This window comes from Doryrhamphus excisus, linkage group LG10 (assembly GCF_037039965.1).
Source record: "Doryrhamphus excisus strain RoL-2023G ecotype Guam linkage group LG10, RoL_Dexc_Guam_v1.1, whole genome shotgun sequence".
NCBI classification, from domain to species: domain Eukaryota; kingdom Metazoa; phylum Chordata; class Actinopteri; order Syngnathiformes; family Syngnathidae; genus Doryrhamphus; species Doryrhamphus excisus.
The window spans coordinates 2,108,882-2,129,526 of record NC_136366.1 but is presented as its reverse complement, the minus strand read 5'-3'; the positions used below and the strand labels follow the sequence as shown (position 1 = coordinate 2,129,526).

General features: G+C 37.1%; 1 protein-coding gene across 9 annotated transcripts in view; it reads left to right on the top strand.

Moving 5' to 3' along the window:
• Nucleotides 1-20,645, top strand: part of ttc7a (tetratricopeptide repeat domain 7A) — a 56,002-nt gene that overhangs the window by 30,670 nt on the left and 4,687 nt on the right. For all 9 annotated transcript variants that reach the window (XM_058064008.2, XM_078793833.1, XM_058064001.2 and 6 more), the window contains 5 exons: nucleotides 1,257-1,417; nucleotides 8,022-8,138; nucleotides 9,286-9,398; nucleotides 10,482-10,616; nucleotides 12,749-12,951. In XM_058064008.2, coding sequence (XP_057919991.2) covers nucleotides 1,257-1,417; nucleotides 8,022-8,138; nucleotides 9,286-9,398; nucleotides 10,482-10,616; nucleotides 12,749-12,951 — 729 coding nt within the window. The remainder of the gene's footprint in view (nucleotides 1-1,256; nucleotides 1,418-8,021; nucleotides 8,139-9,285; nucleotides 9,399-10,481; nucleotides 10,617-12,748; nucleotides 12,952-20,645) is intronic.

Sequence of the window (20,645 nt, the reverse complement as noted above, 5' to 3'; positions counted from 1 at the left end):
AGAGGCGGAGTACACCCTGGACTGGTGGCCAGCCAATCACAGGGCACATATAGTCAAACAACCATTCACACTCACATTCATACCTATGGACAATTTGGAGTCGCGAATTAACCTAGCATGTTTTTGGAATGTGGGAGGAAACCGGAGTACCCGGAGAAAACCCACGCATGCACAGGGAGAACATGCAAACTCCACACAGAGATGGCCGAGGGTGGAATCGAACCCTGGTCTCCTAGCTGTCTGCGCGCTAACCTCTCGACCGCCGATTCTCCCACATATTGAAAGTTATTTAAATGCACATAAAGGCTGCACGGCGGACAAGCGGTTAACATGGAGGCCTCACAGCTAGGAGACCCGAGTCAATTCCACCTTCGGGCGTCTCTGTGTGGAGGTTGCATGTTTTTCCCGTGCATGTGTGGGTTTTCTCCGGGTACTCCGGTTTCCTCCCACATTCCAAAAACATGCTAGGTACATTTCTACCGCTTATCCTCTTATCCTGCGAGAGGCGGGGTACACCCTGGACTGGTGGCCAGCCAATCACAGGGCACATATAGACAAACAACCATTCACACTCACATTCATACCTATGGACAATTTGGAGTCGCTAATTAACCTAGCATGTTTTTGGAATGTGGGAGGAAACCGGAGTACCCGGAGAAAACCCACGCATGCACGGGGAGAACACACAGAAAACTCCACACAGAGATGGCAGAGGGTGGAATTGAACCCTGGTCATCTGCTGGTTCATTGTGACGTCTACACGTCACGATAATCAATAAATCAATTGCCTGCAGGATGAATAAACACAAACTCGATACTTTTGCGGGCCCTGATATATTTGGAGGGGCGGCATGGCTCGACCTGAAGGTTGCAGGTTCGATCCTCCGCACTCCCCTGATCATGTCTTGCCCTTTTGGGCATGATACTGAACCCCCAGTTGGTCCTGATGCTGCATCATCAATAGATAAGTGTTAAGAGCGTCAAAGCACACTGTCTACAAGAAGGGACTAAACACACTCAACTTTCACCGGTATCACACATCATTGTTTTTATTTGTTTGAACTTTATACTTATGTTGTGTTGATGGTCCAGGTCACAAAGCTTGACCATCTCCTCTTCTCTCTGACCTTCAAGCTGTGTCCGAGTACAGTTATTTCATATTTCACACCCGCTTCTAAACGATACCGTAGCAAAGTGAAGTGTACATTTAATGGAAACGGGACTTTAATGACCTCCTATAACGGATATGTGTGCAGGTATCGGCAGCCATGGAGCCCCTGCAGGAGGCATTATCTCTCCAAGGGGATGACTTACACTCCCTCCACCTGCTGACTCTTCTCCTCAGTGCTCAGAAACAACACCGCCACGCCCTGGACACCTTGGAACTGGCCCTCAGCCAACACCCTGACAACTTCAAGTAAGACCCGCAACACCGTCCGACTCACTTATGCAATAGAAAATACAAAGCAATCGAACAGGGGGTGACTTTTTAGGGTTTGGTATAAAAACGGTCTTTGAGCGAGAACGTGTCTGAGTGATTGTGAAGAGCCGTGCTGCAGTAACACTTGTCATCTTGCAGGGATAGGGTGTCTCGGCTCCGCTGCGTTGGAGGCCAGGCACACACACACACACACACACACACACACTCTCAATGCCTTATTTAGAAGTGCCAGAGTGAAGGCCTGCATTGCGGTACCTATTCCCCCCCCCCTCATACACCGCTTACCCTTTTAACACAGCAACTTTGACCCAAGCACGGGTGCTGACGTGTCTACAAAAACATGCACACCCAACATAGCCAACATAGTAACCGTCCTGGATTATCGTACTATTTCTTTAATCAAGGTCAATTTCTTAATTCTATTAAATGAACTAAACGGTGTTCTTAAGGAAAAAAATGCGGAATAATTATTTCATGTAGAGGAAGACAGAGATAAGAATCGGGAACGCTTCCTTCACATAGTCTACATTGTGAAAAGTATGTTGCATCATCTCTGAGATGTTTCAAGGGCCAGTAGAGCACTTCTCAGTACAGCCATTTGGGGTCAGTATCGGCCTCCATCGTCCCCGGCAGGACGACCGGGAGCACATCCACATCCACATCGGGAGAGAAGGGAAAGAGAGAGTGATGATTCACAACCGCAACAAAATCGATGGAAGACAAACATTTCAATGAAAAACATCAGAAGAGACGACAGCTTCTGGGATGAAAGCTGGACCGCTTTGCCCTGCACGGAAAATCTTTTTACTGTCTTCGCTCTGTCTTCCAGCTAAAATGCACAACCACACACACACACACATACACACACACACACATACACACACAAGCTTCCTCTGTGGAGACACTTGACTACTTTGACCCATTTAAGTGCTCTTTTCCAGACCTACCCAATCGCATTCGCACTTTGCAGCAGGAATCCCCGTCACCTCGGTAACCATGAGGTCATATGAGCAGACGGCAACGGTTTTCGTCCCCAAGCTCTTTTTTTTTTTTTTTTTTTTTTTCTTACCTGGCAGTACAAATAAATTCAGTGTGAGATTAAAAAGAGATTAACTGTTTACAGAAAGGAACAGTTCAAATTGACTGTGGTTCCTAGGCAATATCTGACTCTATGATTTCCACGTTAACAAAATCATGGACGGAATCACGGAATTGGTGAATAAAAGCGGAGTTTAATGTTAAACACGGATAATGTGACTTAAAAGCTGTCATCGTGAGAAGGAACGTCTGCGTATTTCCCTAGCGGATGGGTCGTGGCCCGTAAACATGTTGAAATGGCTTTTGTGTAGTCGTCGAACGTAGTAGTTGAACGATGCACAGTGACGCCATCTGCACCAAGGTCATGTTGTAGGTCTTTGGAGCTGGTCTGTGGGTTGACTTTTACTGTTCTCACCATTTTTTTTCGAGATTTTTCTTGGCCTGCCACTCCGGGCCTTAACTAGAACTGAGTCTGTGCTCTTCCATTTCATCGCTATGTTCCACAGAGTGGAACCTGACAGCTGAAATCTCTGAGCTAGCTTCTTTTGTATCCTTCCCCTACACCATGATGTCGAACAATCTTTGCTTTCAGGTCATTTGACAGTTGTTTTGAGGCTACCATGTTGCTACTCTGATTCAGAGATGATGCGACCTTTAGATACCCTTTCTCATGATTGGCTTCACTTGTGTATGCAGGTCAAGGGTCAATTAGCTTACCGAACAAAAGTAGTGTTCCAACAATTAGTGTTAAATGTATTCAAATGCCCCCCCCCCTCGGCCATCTCTGTGTGGAGTTGTGAGGATAAGCGGTAGAACATGAATAAATGAACGAATATTTGACAAAGGTGGGCTGCATGGTGGACGAGTGGTTAGCGTGCATGCCTCACAGCTAGGAGACCCGAGTTCAATTCCATCCTCGACCATGTCTGGCGAACAGACCAGGCTGTAACCCGCCTCTCGCTCGAAGACAGCTGGGATAGGCTCCAGCACCCCCGCAACCCTTGGATAAGCGGTCGAAAATGAATATTTGAAAAAGGTGGGCTGCATGGTAATCGGGTGGTTAGCGCGCAGGCCTCACAGCTAGGAGACCCAAGTTCAATTCCACCCTCGGCCATCTCTGTGTGGAGTTTGCATGTTCTCCCCGTGCATGCGTGGGTTTTCGCCGGGTACTCCGGTTTCCTCCCACATTCCAAAAAACATGCTAGGTTAATTAGCGACTCCAAATTGTCCGTAGGTATGAATGTGAGTGTGAATGGTTGTTTGTTTCTCTCGCTCGGAGACAGCTGGGATAGGCTCCAGCAAATAAATGAAATCATGAACATTACATGAATATTTTGACTTTATGCTATTAAACTGTTTTTCCTCATAATATTACAACTTTTTTCTCTTAATATTTTGACTTTATTCTTGTAAAATTACTGCCGATTTTAAGTTAATTGTTTTCTTGTAAAATTCTAGGATAAGCAGTAGAAAATGAATGAATGTATTCAAATAGTTGCAGTGATTTATAAAGGAAAATATTGAAAATTACCAGGGGTACCACTTATACCACTGTAAAATTTACAAAAAATTGCATTTTTTTTTTGGACTGATGGGCTGTAATCAACCACAAACATGATTTATTATGCTTGAAAAATGGTGATAGTGTCACGAAATTTGAATGTTGACCCATAGCTTAGTCTCAGTGCATTATATGATCCTATATATTATGTTTGTATGTTTATATTATGTATTTTGTACATTTGAGGGGCATGTTGCAGTTTTTGCACCGTGCTGGAGAGAGGACGTTTCTGATGTTGTGTGCACGCACCAAAAGGGTTGACGTACTTGCGTCTAACTTCTTAACCTTGCACATCCATCTTTGTGTGTGTGTGTGTGTGTGTGTGTGTGTGCGTGTGCATGCATGTGTATGATCCTTGTTAGCTATTGCCTCTTTCTACCCGACCGAATTGTCAACAAACCTAATTTCTTCTTCCTGCATCGCTCTCACATCGGCTTCCATCCGCCATATTGACTGTTGTTCTTTTCTAATTCTTGCCTTCTTTGCGTTTGATTCATTGATGAACTATTAATTATCCTCTCCTGGAATTCAAGTAATCCGACACGTGGGTATGATTTTTAATGTGTGAGGGGCTTCTGCATGAGATGGAGAGGTGGAAGGTTGTGTGTGTGTGTGTGTGTGTGTCATGCTTGTGATCTCACAGTTTGTTCTAAAGAGAATGATTAATCCCTGCCTTTGATTCCGCATTCATCGAACAGGAGGTTGCAGCATGAGCTAGTGTGTGTGTGTGTGTGTGTGTGTTTGTGTAGCTACATAAACGTGTGTGTGCTCTTTTCACAAAGCATATCTACACAAGCATGAGTAATCTCTTTGCATGTTTTGCACATGTGTGTGTGTGTGTGTACCTGCACGTGTCTGCAGAAAACCAAGTTTGATCTGTGGGAGTGTTAGAATGAGTAATACTTTTTTTTTTTTATAAAATGGAGTTGATGCTGGCACTCATCCCTCCTAGCTGGCCGCCGCCGAGCTTTTACACCGCAACGCTGCTGCTGCTAGCTGCCGTCTACTCGCCAACACCGCGCCTCTCCACACGCTGGGCTCGTTCCCAAGAGGCTGAAAATGACAGTTGTGATGGGATGTGCACTATTTCATGTTGAAATCTACCTTTTGTGCCGCAGCTCTGAGGCAAACGCTGGCTTTGAATGGTGGTTAAATAACGAGCCGTGTCCTTGGATGACTTTGAACACTTTGGATTTATATAAATGAAAATGATGGTGTGCGTAAATTCAAAGTACAGTCATAGACGTAGAGTAAAGCAATCAGTCTTAATAACACGTAATGTGAGTAGTACATTGGAGATGACTCGTTGTACTTTTTAAAGGGGGCTAAAAATGATGCTTTTTCCACTTTTTTGACCTATAAATGTCGTTAGAATGTTGGATTTCTGTCTGGGTGGCTCTGAAGTAGGGGTGCTGGGGGAATTGAACTCGGGTCTCCCAACTGTGAGGCATGCACGCTAACCACTGGTCCACCGTGCAGCCCACCTTTTTCAAATATTCATTCATTTTCTACCACTTATCCTAGAATTTTACAAGAAAACAATTAACTTAAAATCGGCAGTAATTTTACAAGAATAAAGTCAAAATATTAAGAAAAAAAAGTTGTCGTAATATTATGAGGAAAAATAACAGTTTAATAGTATAAAGTCAAAATATTCATGTAATGTTCATGATTTCATTTATTTTCTACCGCTTTTTCCTAACGAGGGTCGCAGGGGTGCTGGAGCCTATCCCAGCTGTCTTCGAGCGAGAGGCGGGATACACTGGTGGCCAGCCAGCCAATCACAGGGCACATATAGACAAACAACCATTCACACTCACATTCATACCTATGGACAATTTGGAGTCGCTAATTAACCTAGCATGTTTTTGGAATGTGGGAGGAAACCGGAGTACCCGGAGAAAACCCACGCATGCACGAGGAGAACATGCAAACTCCACACAGAGATGACCGAGGGTGGAATTGAACTGGGGTTTCCTTGTTGTGAGGCATGCGTGCTAACCGCTCATCCACCGTGCAGCCTTTATGTGCATTTAAATAACTTTCAATATGTGGTAAAAGTAGTACATAGTAGTAAGTGCTATGTACTTCCATGGAATCTGGACATTGATAATGTATGTTCTGATGGATTTCCATGTCAATTACTTTTTTAGCATTTTGTGTACTGCAAATTTCTGTAAAAAAAAAACCTACAAAAGGCATGTGTTGAGCACTCGTGCACGCGTGTGTGGTAGCCCCTACAGAGCATATTTAAATCCATACTTTGAATGTCATCTGTAATGTGCGAGTTTAATATGACAGTCAACACCCTCTATTTAGTCCCCAGAGAGTCCGTCCACATGATCCACAGCGACTCACCACATCACATTTCAACACAAGGATGGGTTTACACCATCAAAATGCCTCTGAACGTTTTGCCACAGCGGTAATAGGGAGCCTGGAGACGCACAGCAGGTGTACCCTTCACACGGCGCTGCTCTGCACCGCTTGTCATCCGCGCGTCTGAAAACGTAAGCCCTATCCTCCCACGCACCCCCCCCCCCGTCGCCCCCAGCGCTCAAACACACACACACACCTCCCCCAGTGGTCCACTGACCCATGAGTTGGTAATAAGACGCATTTCACACAGAGTTTTCTCCCCTGACACGAGCTCTTCTCACTCGGCTATTGAGCCTCGGCCTCCCGCACACGCCTCGTCTGTTCTCTGGCATCTGATAATTGGAGGACCAATCAACAGGAAGGAGCGGTGGACGGCACGAAGGAGACCGCAGTCTTCTTTCTCCTCACACTTCTTAGTAATGCCCGTGACGGAATGCTTCCTCTGAGATGCCCTATGGCAATTACACACACACACACACACACACACACATATACGTTGATCCATATGTGCCTCGGACCTCGGACACTGATGCTTTTTGGCACTCAACCCCCCAGCTACTCTTAAAGAACATAACTGGTGTGTTCAATTTTTGGATGCTTTGCCACATATTTTTCATCAGCTGTGTTTACAGTAATTCCACATGAAACTGCAGTTCTGTATATCAGGTACAAAGGACAGTGAGCGGTACTGTAAGAGAGAACGATGCTAATAGCTAACAATAATCATACATGAAAGTACATTCAGATATAAATTTACAGCATAAATGTGAGGAAATGAATTGGCAACTCCAGTCATTCCTTGTCACTTCACTTTCAGGTCAAATTATAATTCATAATAATAACAATTAATTATTAATAATGATTGATAATAATTATTAATAATTAATGATTAATAATTACTAATATTTATTAATAATTACGAATAATAATTATAATAATAATATAATTATAAAAATAATAATAATTATTAATAATTATTAGTAATTGATAATAATTGATAACAGTTAATAATTATTAATAATTATTAGTAATTGATAATAACTGATAATTAATAATAATTGATAATAATAATATAAAAAAATGAAAATTACAAAATTACAAAATTAAAAAAATTAAGTTAAAAAAAACAAAAAAACTTCGGTACATGACAAAACTGTTAGAAATGAAAAAATAATGAATAATAAAATAAAGTTTAAAAAAAAATCCAAAATAAACTAGATAAGGAAAGCAGGAAGTGAACAAATTTAACAGTTACTGATTGTAAAAGTACCAGTACCAACATCCGACATCAGCTCTGGGATCCATGCAGCCTTACGGGGTCACGTGACCTGGACTTCCAGGGGAAAAAAAATGTAACATAAGATATGGAATGTAAGGGCTTTAATTTATTGGCGTTTAGTGCATGGTTTCCTGTGCATACATGACTCGCTCGGAGGGCGTTTTGGAACACATCCAGGAGTTCCAGTTAACAGCGTCCTTAGCTTTTTGATGACTTGCTCGGGACAGCACGGTGACACAGAAGCATAAACCAATTTTAATATGTTACGGACGTAGGATATTTAGATATTATCTAAGATTGTTTTTTTTTTCTATCTTTTTCAGTTTGCTGTTCACAAAGGTGAAGCTTGAAGAGGTTCTGTTGGGCCCAGGCGTCGCCTTACAGACCTGTGAAGAAATGCTGCAATGCTGGCAAAGCCGCTATGATGTCAGTCACTCAACGTGAGTGTGCACATTGTTTTCACTGTTGCAAAAAAATCTGCAAATAAGGAAAAAATACTTTTATTATGCTAAACATTCATTCATTTTCTACGGCTTATCCGTGGGGGTGCTGGAGCCTATCCCAGCAGTCTTCGGACGAGAGGCGGGGTACACCCTGGACTGGTGGCCAGCCAATCACAGGGCACATATAGACAAACAACCGTGGACATAGCATATTTTTGGTGGCGCTGGCACCATTTGTAGCTTGTGAGTTAGTTTTTTTTTGTCCCTGTACATTTTGTAAAAGTACAATTAAACCATAAAACTAACAGGAAACATAAAAATGACAGGAAAAATTGGGAAAAGAGCAATTGGAAAATACAAATTAGTTCATTTTCTACCGCTTGTCCTCACAAGGGTCAAAATATATATAATATGTAAGATATAATCATATATAACAAGTCAAAATATTCATGATTTAAAAGTCATAAAATTGACAAAAATGTAAGTTGTAGAAATGTGGAAAAAATGATGAGAATAAAGCCAAAATATGAAGAGAAAAAGGTTTTGTTCCAACAACAAAAAAGGCACAATAATATTATAACAAAAAATAATGTCATCTTAGTCGAATAGAGTTGAAATATTCAAGAAAATGTTTTCATGTTAATTAAGTTGTAATGTTTTAATAAAAAAGTTTTATTACGGGAATACCGTCATAAAATGACAATAACAAAAATGTACAAAGATTATTGAAGAAGAAACTGAATCATCCTGAACATACTAGGGTCATACAGTTGAGTTCGGGCGAGAGGCGGGGTACACCCTGGACTGGTGGCCAGCCAGCCAATCACAGGGCACATATAGACAAACAACCATTCACACTCACATTCATACCTATGGACAATTTGGAGTCGCTAATTAACCTAGCATGTTTTTGGAATGTGGGAGGAAACCGGAGTACCCGGAAAAACATGCAAACTCCATACAGAGATGGCCGAGGGTGGAATTGAACTCGGGTCTCCTAGCTGTGAGGTCTGTGCGCTAACCACTCGTCCGCCGTGCAGCCCTATGCAAACCAATTGAATGAAAATATGAACGTATGTGATTGTTGAGCTGATATTACGAATATTATCAGAAGCTGATGTCTGTGGGTCCGTGTGTGTTTCAGCGAGACCGATGACACGAGTAGCGTGCCAGCGGTGGAGAGGCCCAGTGTCAGCCCCGGAGTCACCAAAACGTCCATCCACCTCACTCTGCCTGACTTCCAAGACACTTCCACTGGTGTGCTTTCTCATCGGTTCAAGTATTTGTACATTTACAGACGTCAGTAAGTTAATGACACTCATAACCAGCTAGGTACCATCAATATCAAACCAATAACCTCAATTATTTTGAATATTGCCAGACTGGCGGATGTAGATCAGGTAAAAACTCATGATGGTAGTCGGTCCAATGTTCTTTCCATTCTGGGGTCATAAAACGGAATTTTTTTTTCATAGTTTCACTCATCCCGCAACATATAATCAAACAGTTTGTTTTTGTTTTGTTTTTGTTTTGTTTTTGTTTTGTTTTTGTTTTGTTTTTGTTTTGTTTTTGTTTTGTTTTTGTTTTGTTTTGTTTTTGTTTTGTTTTGTTTTTGTTTTGTTTTTGTTTTGTTTTTGTTTTGTTTTTGTTTTGTTTTTGTTTTGTTTTTGTTTTGTTTTTGTTTTGTTTTTGTTTTGTTTTTGTTTTGTTTTTGTTTTTGTTTTTGTTTTTGTTTTTGTTTTTGTTTTGGTTTTGTTTTGGTTTTGTTTTGGTTTTGTTTTTGGTTTTGTTTTTGGTTTTGTGTTTTTGTTTTTGTTTTTGGTTTTGTGTTTTTGTTTTTGTTTTTGTTTTGTATTATTTTATTTTATTAAAATATATTTTATTTTATTTTATTTTATTTTATTTTATTTTATTTTATTTTATTTTATTTTATTTTATTTTATTTTATTATATTATATTATATTATATTAAAATATATTTTTAATATATTTTATTAGATATTTTATTATATTATTATTATAACTATTATTATTAACATATATTATATATCCATTGCTGTTTATGTAACATAAAGTTTTTTCATTTATAAGTCGCTCTGGAGTATAAGTCGCAGGAACAGCCAACCTATGAAAAAAAGTGCGACTTATAGTCCGGAAAATACGGTAAACATCCCGATAAATGGGATGTAGCTCAGCGTGACTTATCATGTTTTTTATTTTCTTGGTGAATTTTTTTTGACCGAGGCGACTTTGTTTCCGGAAAGTACAGGAACTTGTACTGACTTGATAATAATTCTTATTGTTTGAAACGTTCATTTTTAATATCACTTACCACAATCAGGTTCAAAGAGTCCATCATCGGTTGCTGCATCTCGCCTGGATGCAGCACTCTCAGAAGTGTCGGACATTAGTTCCATGCATCGCCAAGGACCTCCGTACATCTGGACAACCCTGGAACGGATCTGGCTGCAAGCTGGTATGACAGCAGCACGCATCATTAAAAAAAAAGGCTTGATTGACTTAAGGAAATTCATAAAGTATTTATAAAGTGTGAACACTTTCAGGTCAGCGGGAAACATTTTCAATACATGAGGAAAAACATGCGTACATTATAATGAGCTCATTTCTTATTATGTATTGCGTGCGTGTTCATGTGTGTCCCTTGTGTAATGGGACCAGACCGAGTTCCTTCCCAGCATTCCTACACCCATCGGTCACTTCCTGTCACAATCTAACTTCCTGGCCACTAAGGGAGAAAAACACTGGAGACTTTATGAGAGGCAGACATCAATCTACACACAAACGTAATTTTTGTGTCATAGAGTTAAAATATTAAAAGTCATACATTTTTAAATTATGTTGGGGAATAGTTATATTATTGTGGGAATAAAATCATATAAAATAATTTTGAAGATTTATGAAAAAGCTGAATATTAAAAAAAAACAGCAACAATTGTCCAAAAAACAGCAAAATAAGTTCATATATTAATATGCCTTTTCACCTATATTTCTTGAAAATATAACTATATAAAAATATAAATATGAAAATAATTATATGGGAAAATAATGTAATTTTTGTGTCATAGAGTTAAAATATTAAAAGTCATAAATTTTTCAATTATGTTGGGGAATAGTTATATTATTGTGTGACTAAAATCATATAAAATAATTTTTGAAGATTTATGAAAAAGCTGAATATTAAAAAAACAGCAAAAATTGTCCCAAAAAAACAGCAAAATAAGTTCATATATTAATATGCCTTTTCACCTATATTTCTTGAAAATATAACTATATAAAAATATAAATATGAAAATAATTATATGGGAAAATAATGTAATTTTTGTGTCATAGAGTTAAAATATTAAAAGTCATACATTTTTAAATTATGTTGGGGAATAGTTATATTATTGTGTGAATAAAATCATATAAAATAATTTTGAAGATTTATGAAAAAGCTGAATATTTAAAAAAAACAGCAAAAATTGTCCCAAAAACAGCAAAATAAGTTAATATATTAATATGCCTTTTCACCTATATTTCTTGAAAATATAACTATATAAAAATATAAATATGAAAATAATTATATGGGAAAATAATGTAATTTTTGTGTCATAGAGTTAAAATATTAAAAGTCATACATTTTTAAATTATGTTGGGGAATAGTTATATTATTGTGGGAATAAAATCATATAAAATAATTTTGAAGATTTATGAAAAAGCTGAATATTAAAAAAAAACAGCAAAAATTGTCCAAAAAACAGCAAAATAAGTTCATATATTAATATGCCTTTTCACCTATATTTCTTGAAAATATAACTATATAAAAATATAAATATGAAAATAATTATATGGGAAAATAATGTAATTTTTGTGTCATAGAGTTAAAATATTAAAAGTCATACATTTTTAAATTTTGTTGGGGAATGGTTATATTATTGTGGGAATAAAATCATATAAAATAATTTTTGAAGATTTATGAAAAAGCTGAATATTTAAAAAAACAGCAAAAATTGTCCCAAAAAAACAGCAAAATAAGTTCATATATTAATATGCTTTTTCACCTATATTTCTTGAAAATATAACTATATAAAAATATAAATATGAAAATAATTATATGGGAAAATAATGTAATTTTTGTGTCATAGAGTTAAAATATTAAAAGTCATACATTTTTAAATTATGTTGGGGAATAGTTATATTATTGTGTGAATAAAATCATATAAAATTATTTTTGAAGATTTATGAAAAGGCTGAATATTTAAAAAAAAACAGCAAAAATTGTCCAAAAAACAGCAAAATAAGTTCATATATTAATATGCCTTTTCACCTATATTCCTTGAAATATATAACTTAGGGTTAGGGTTAGAAATATAAAAATAATAAATACAAAAAATATAAACAGCCTGTGGCCCTCAGTGTCAAGTTTAGGTCTAGTGCCTAACCGATTACTCGATTAATCGCAACAACAAGCTTCAGATTAATTTACTAATAACCTCAAGTTGTGTTCAAATGGCATTCAAGGGCAGGGGATGTATTTGCACGACAAAGTTGACCGTAGATTTTAGACTTTTTAAAGTTTGACTTGAACATTTTGATCTACTGCTGCAGGAGAGCTGTTCATGGAAGATGGCCGACTGAAGGAAGCCCAGTTTTGCATCGCCGAGGCCGGCTCTCTCTATCCCAACTCTCACTCGGTGTTGCTGCAGAGGGGCCGCCTAGCTGAGCTTCGGGGTCACATGGATGAAGCTAAAATTCTCTACGATGACGCCCTGGCCATCCACCCTACTGGGGAGCGCATACTGGTGCACTTGGTAAGCAACACAATGATACAATAGACAATAGAATAGAAAGAACATGTTGATGTCGTGTTGTATCGGCAAACAAACACAACAGACGACAGGCTTTGTGCGGCAACGAGAATGGCCGACGCCTCACTGTAAATACGATATCATGACTACAGAGGTGAAAGACACTTCAAAATACATTTAAAAATCATCACTGTAATGGTAATGGTAATGGTAATGGTAATGGTTTTATTTCATTTGAACATGCATCAGATTACAATTGAGTGCATCCCATAATCAGTTCCCAGTTCCACATGTTCAAAAGGAGTAGGAAGAAGCAAAGCTTATTAAATCCTACCCCTCCATCTGGTACTTTAACAATCAGTAACTGTTACATTTGTTCACTTCCTGCTTTCCTAATATACGTAGTTTGGTTGTTGTTTTTTAATTTTTTAAATATTTGTTTAATATTCAGCTTTTTCATAAATCTTCAAAAATTATTTTATATGATTTTATTCCCACAATCATATAACTATTTCCCAACATAATTTTAAAATGTATGACTTTTAATATTTTAACACTATGACACAAAAATGACATTATCATTATCATTATGACATCCCATAAATTCAAGGAATATAGGTGAAAAGACATATTAATATATGAACTTATTTTGCTGTTTTTCTGGACAATTTTTGCTGTTTTTTTTTAAATATTCAGCTTTTTCATAAATCTTCAAAAATTATTTTATATGACTTTATTCCTTATACTTATTAAATCCTACCCCTTCGTCTGGTACCTTTACAATCAGTAACTGTTACATTTGTTCACTTCCTGCTTTCCTAATATAGTTTAAGTTGTTTTAAATTATTTTTTATTTTTAAATTATTTTTTTATTATTTTTTAAATTATTTTTAATTATTTGTAATTATTTTCAATTATTTTTTTAATAATTTTTTTAGGTAATTGGTTAATTTAGCCTTATGCATTATTTACTTATTACATTATTAACTACATTGTCACTCTTGCCCACTTCCACCCGCCCTCCATCGGTGTCACCAGCAGTCCGTCCTCCGGATGATCCGTTGATTAACCGACTTTAATCCGACTTTTTGAGGTCTCTCTGAGTGAGGAGGGATATTCCTCAAATTCAAGACTCGCGCCCACTCGCCACGTTCTCCCACATGCAAAATGCCAGTCGTCTCCATGGCGACCATAGATGTGTTGCTGATATCTCTTTGACTTAAGCACAGGCTTTCTTGTGACCACATAAGGATAGTGCATTTGCTGTGATGTGATTGTACACTTTAGTGTGCGTGTGCGCATATGTGTGTGTGTGTGTGTGTGTGTGTGGGGCTGTGTCGTTGTGTCTTTTCCATATTTGGCCTGTGCTAGAGCCAATCCCTAGAGGTGAAATGTTGAAACAAAGCCAGCTGGCAGTGTCCCACTCTGTGACTCTCACAGGACAGATGTGCTCATTGTGTGTGTGTGTGTGTGTGTGTGTGTGTGTGTGTGCGCGTGGATTAATTCCCATGTTGTCGTGGGCACTAATAAACCATAAGAGCTGCTGCTCACAGCGTTCCCCTTCATATTTGGGATTAGATCGGAGACATGCTAATGGATCTGTGTGCTGAATTGTTGCACACTTGCTTTGTGACGGATGCTAAGTGGGACAGTGTGTGGGACATCATTTGGACATCATGTCTGATTTCCGCCTTGCATGCGCTTGATAGAATGCAACCCACAGTGGTTGCTTTTCTTAGTGGCTCAGGCTCCCTCATGTATTTTTATATACTGTATTTGCAGAGGACACTTTATGTGCCAGTGGCCCATTTATTGTGCTCTGCCCCTAAGGGGGATTCTGATTATATTCTTGGTTGATATTCTTGAGCAATTATTCTGCAAAAGTACGTACTGTACTCGCCTTGAATATCCTTCAGATGTTTTCACTTCTGAGTTCATAGGGGTAGAAAAAAAAAAAGATGCGTCCCTGCTGTGGCTTTCACAGTGACGCAAGCAGGATTTGAGTCAAGTGGGTGCTTGGGCTCGTTATATTCGGTTTTTCTGTTTTTTTATAATATAAGTCACTCATGGAAAGTTTGGTCAGTGGATTCAGTTGTCATTGGGAAATATAAAATTTGGGAAATACAAAAAGTATACAGCCGATCCTGTCACCACTGTAATTCCACATTCGTGGCCATAAAAATGAGCGGATTTGTGTTGTTAAAAAAAATGTAAGTTAATTTTGGCAACAATACATACAATCTACTTAAATATGCATATTTTGGGACTAATAATTAACCACCAAACAGCATGATTTATTCATTAGTAGGGCTGTCAAATGATTGCAATTTTAAATCAGATCACAGTTTGAATTTTCAAAATTCAAAATTTGAATTTTTTCATTTTTTCATTTTTTCATTTTTTCATTTTTTCATTTTTTCATTTTTTCATTTTTTCATTTTTTCATTTTTTCATTTTTTCATTTTTTCATTTTTTCATTTTTAAAAAACATTTCAGATCACAGTTTTCAAATTAATTAATCATGATTAATCACCATGTTGCACTATGTCTGTTCACTATTCTTTTATTGTTGGAACTTGCCTTCCAAGAGGACGTAATGTCTGTTTTGGTCAAGTAGTTTGGAAAATAAATTACCCGCAAAAAATGCGACTTATACTCCAGTGCGACTTATGTATGTTTTTTTTTTCTACCTAATGATGCATTTTTGGCCTTGTGCGACTTATACTCCGGAGAGACTTATAGTCCAGAAAATACGGTATTTCATTTTTTTCTTTTTGAAACCCAGAGTTAATGCAAAGGCTACCAGTTTGATACACACTTCGTATCACCTCGTACTTTGGTACGAGGTACATTATTTAAAAAAAAAAAATACTTAAACTGTATTATGGAAAGCAGGAAGTGAACAAATGTAAATAAAATATAAAAAAAATAAAAAATTTAATTGTATATAAAAAATACAAAATCCAAAATTAAACAAATGTAAATTTAAAAAAAAACTAACTACGTATATTAGGAAAGCAGGAAGTGAACAAATGTAACAGTTACCGATTGTAAAAGTACCAGATGGAGGGGTAGGATTTAATAAGCTTTGCTTCTTCCTACTCCTTTTGGAGTGCTTGTAAATAAAGCTAGCAGTTAGCAACATAACATCTCGGCAAAACCACGATAGAGTGAAGCTGTAAATTCCAACGCACAAAGTGGCGATGGATGATTGCAATACAGCATAAATGTACCACTGTTTAAAAAAAAAGCCAGCTGATATACCTTTTTGGGGGGGTTTTGTACCCCCAAAAGGGATGAATATATAAACAATATAAATATAAACAAAGCATTAAAAATGTTAAGTATTTCTGCATGCAGAATTCAATTATGAAACGGACTGATATTGTTATGAAAACCTCATCATTTTGGACATGTTGAAGTATTTAAGAGCACGTTGTGGACCAAGGATTTGTATTTGAGATTTGATTGTGTTGTAAAGATTTGTAACATGTTCTAAATGAACCAGCAATTAACCAGCCTGGCCAGCTGCTGGTATTTTGGGATGGATGACAACGAGGGTGTGGTCGTTAAGAAGGTTTTGGTCATGATGAATGTGAGAGTTTTAGTACTTGCAAGCAGCTCGTAGGCTAAAATGACGTTTGCATGCCTCGCCAGCCCCGATGCATCTGCGTCTGTGTTATGGTGGGGTGTGTGGAATGTGGTTCCTTGGACCGACCGTGGTATGAAACCAACCACTCCCAACATCCTCCGCATTTCATCTCCCTATGTATATCATGGCACCTGCTGTGAACCAGACATACTCCGACTGTCACTTCTTTCAGGGCTCATTTCCAAATGAACAAATGTCATCGTTTAATAAGAGAATACAACATTGGAAATACAAATATACAAATATACAACATAAGGTGGCCAGAAATATTTCAGTATTGAACAAAGCAAAATTTCTTCTCAATCAGAAATCACTCCACACTCTTTATTGCTATCTGGTTCTACCATATCTTACTTATTGTGTGGAAATATGGGCTAATAACTATAAAAGCAATCTTCACTCGCTAAATGTACTGCAAAAAAGGCCAGTAAGGATAATTCATAATGCCGCCTACAGAGAACATACTAACTCCTTATTTCTAAAATCACAAATACTTCAACTTGCTGATATAGTTCATCTTCAAACAGCTAAAATAATGCATAAGGCTAAAAATAACCAATTAGCTAAAAAATTTAAAAAAAATAATAAAAAAAGTATAATTGAAAACATTTAATTAAAAAATTTAATAAAAATTTATAAAATAAAGTAATAAATAAAATAAAAATAATTACAAAACTTAAACTATATTAGGAAAGCAGGAAGTGAACAAATGTAACAGTTACTGATTGTAAAAGTACCAGATGGAGGGGTGGGATTTAATAAGCTTTGCTTCTTCCTACTCCTTTTGGACATGTGGAACTGGGAACTAATTATGGGATGCACTCAATTGTAATCTGATGCATGTTCAAATGAAATAAAACCATTACCATTACCATTACCATTACCATTACCATTACATTTATAGGTCAGAAAAGTGGAAAAAGCAAAAAGGTTCCTCTTACATTTTCTGGGTGCAGCAGCTTATGCTTAATAGTTCAGAATTCCCGGTAGTAATTACACTAATTTTGTCTTTAATATATACGAAATTCCTTTTTATCCTTTTTACCAAGTAGAAAAAATATAAATATATATAAATATAATGTATATATATTCAAGGTTGAATATACATTCCCAACCACATCCATCTGTGCCCAGCAAAGTTTCCACTCAGGACAAGATATATCCACCTAACATCGTTTATGTTTAATATTAATGTTATAATATCAGTATTATGATTTCAATAGCATAGTAACTCCCGCTACTACAACTAATAGTCGCCACTCATAGAAAAACTTCACTTTTGCTTTCTTAAATATTTCAATATGAGCTCCAGTAACATTTTGGGTAGATAAAAAAACCAACAACTTCCACAAAGTGTATTCACACACATGCATGCAAATTGTCAAGGACAGGGACTTGTGCTCATTGAATTAATTGTGTCCCAATTATCAAACGTTCACATCTTTCTCTCCCGCCTCCCCCCCCCCCCCCGTGCTTGGGGGTGGCTGTCAGCTGATTGGATCGTGCGAATACATTATTTATAACGCTTCTTGCCGTTTTATGGGATTGCCTAGCAACCAGGGAAATATATTCTATTGAGTAAGACCTCTGATAAGCAGAGAGGGAGCAGTCCAAGAGATCCAGAGAGAAACAGGAAGCAGGGCAGCAAACGCAGAGGCGACTGGGAGCTGAGTGCTGCTGGCTTTGTTGTCATGCATGCATGCATGTACGTACGTACGTACATCATCTGATCTGGCCATGCAAGTGTGTGGGTCTTTAATTTGGTAATGGTAATGGTAATGGTAATGGTAATGGTAATGGTTTTATTTCATTTGAACATGCATCAGATTACAATTGAATGCATCCCATAATCAGTTCCCAGTTCCACATGTCCAAAAGGAGTAGGAAGAAGCAAAGCTTATTAAATCCTACCCCTCCATCTGGTACTTTTACAATCAGTAACTGTTACATTTGTTCACTTCCTGCTTTCCTAATATAGTTTTAAGGTTTTTTTTATTGTTTTTTTTTTTGTTTTTGTACTGTACCGAAGTACGAGGCGATATGACCATACATTACCACTAGTCACCCACCATACATATTCTTTAAACTCAAAAAGAATAGGAGTTTATAAAAAAATGTTCAATCCCCAGAGAGAATATCCTCAGAACTGCGAAAGAATCACAAAAATCACTTTGTGAAGTCAACACATGCAGACAAGAAGAAGACGATGTTCTTTGTGACATTCTATTTTGTTTTAACATTTGGTTGTTACATTTGTTCACTTCCTGCTTTCCTAATATAGTTTTTTTTAATATATTTTTTAATTTTTAGTTTTTTAATTTTTTAATTTTTTGTTTTTTGTTTTATTTTGTTTTAACATTTGGTTGTTACATTTGTTCACTTCCTGCTTTCCTAATATAGTTTTTTTTTATTTTTTTTTATTTTTAGTTTTTTAATTTTTTTATTTTTTATTTTTTATTTTTTATTTTTTATTTTTTATTTTTTATTTTTTATTTTTTATTTTTTATTTTTTATTTTTTATTTTTCATTTTTCATTTTTTATTTTTTATTTTTCATTTTTCATTTTTCATTTTTCATTTTTCATTTTTCATTTTTCATTTTGTATTTTGTATTTTGTATTTTGTATTTTTTATTTTTTATTTTTTATTTTTTATTTTTTTAATGTTACATTTGTTTACTGTTACATTTGTTCACTTCCTGCTTTCTTAATATTGCAAAAAAATGTATTAAAAAAAAAGTTGTAATTTTTAAATGTTTTTTTTTGTTGTTGTCCCGTACCGAAGTACTCGGTGATATGAGCATCCAATGCCATAATGGGTACCATAGTAAGTGTCAATATAGTGATATATATATAGCATTGGTCCTGATGGCCTGGTGGCTTTTTTTTCTCCAATGGAAGAATAGAGTTTCAGGTTGTGCAGGGGCGTCAAAAGGCACTATTTGGTTATGTGGAGATGTAGCAAGGGGGGCATCCCTCATGACTGAAGGCCCTCATCTGTGTGGTATTGAGCGGCTTTTTCAATACGACAACACTTCACAAAGCCTGCCTGAAAAAGGTTTTTTTTTAGCTATGGTCTTAAACCTTAAATCAGCTGGTGGTTTGCAAAAAAAATGTGTTTTTGTCTCACTCCTGTTTCTTCTGTAGCCGATTGACTTGTGTTTTAACAAGAAGCAAACCTGCACGGCCAAGCCGAATGGGATCATCTGAGGTAAAAGTGGAGCCAGATGGCTTGCAGCAATGAAAGCAAAACCAACACATACCAGTTGTTGTGTTTCTCTCATGCCAGAAACCAGCAGTCCCATCGTCTTCAACTCACTTTTGTTCTGAGCTCCAATCTGTTCGCTCTTTTTTTGGGGTTTTTTTTTCACACTACAAGAACATACAGTAATTTCCCATCCATGTCTATAATAATAATAATAATGTAATAATGTAGTATACAGTACCAATATGGCAGAGTGTTAGCATGTCGGCCGCACATTCAGAACAATTTGAAGACCCGGGTCTGGACTTTGCATGTTCTCCCTGTTTGTGGGTTTTCTCCAGGTACTCCGGTTTCCTCCCACATTCCAAAAACATGCTAGGTTAATTAGCGACTCCAAATTGAATGAATGTGAGTGTGAATGGTTGTTTGTCTATATGTGCCCTGTGATTGGCTGGCCACCAGTCCAGGGTGTACAACCACCTCTTGCGTTGGAGTGCAAACTCCACACAGAGATGGTCGAGGGTGGAATTGAACTCGGGTCTCCTAGCTGTGAGGCCAGCGCGCTAACCACTTGATCACCGTGCAGCCGAAAATACAAATTTTCACACTGAAAAATAAAAGGAACAAAATATATAAATAAAGTTGCAAATTTTTGAAAATTAGTTGGGGAAAAGTTAATTACAATAATTTCATTCATTCATTCATTTTCTACCGCTTTTTCCTCACAAGGGTCGCGGGGGTGCTGGAGCCTATCCCAGCTGTCTTCGGGCGAGAGGCGGGGTACACCCTGGACTGGTGGCCAGCCAATCACAGTAATAATTTAATTATTCCATTTTTTTTAA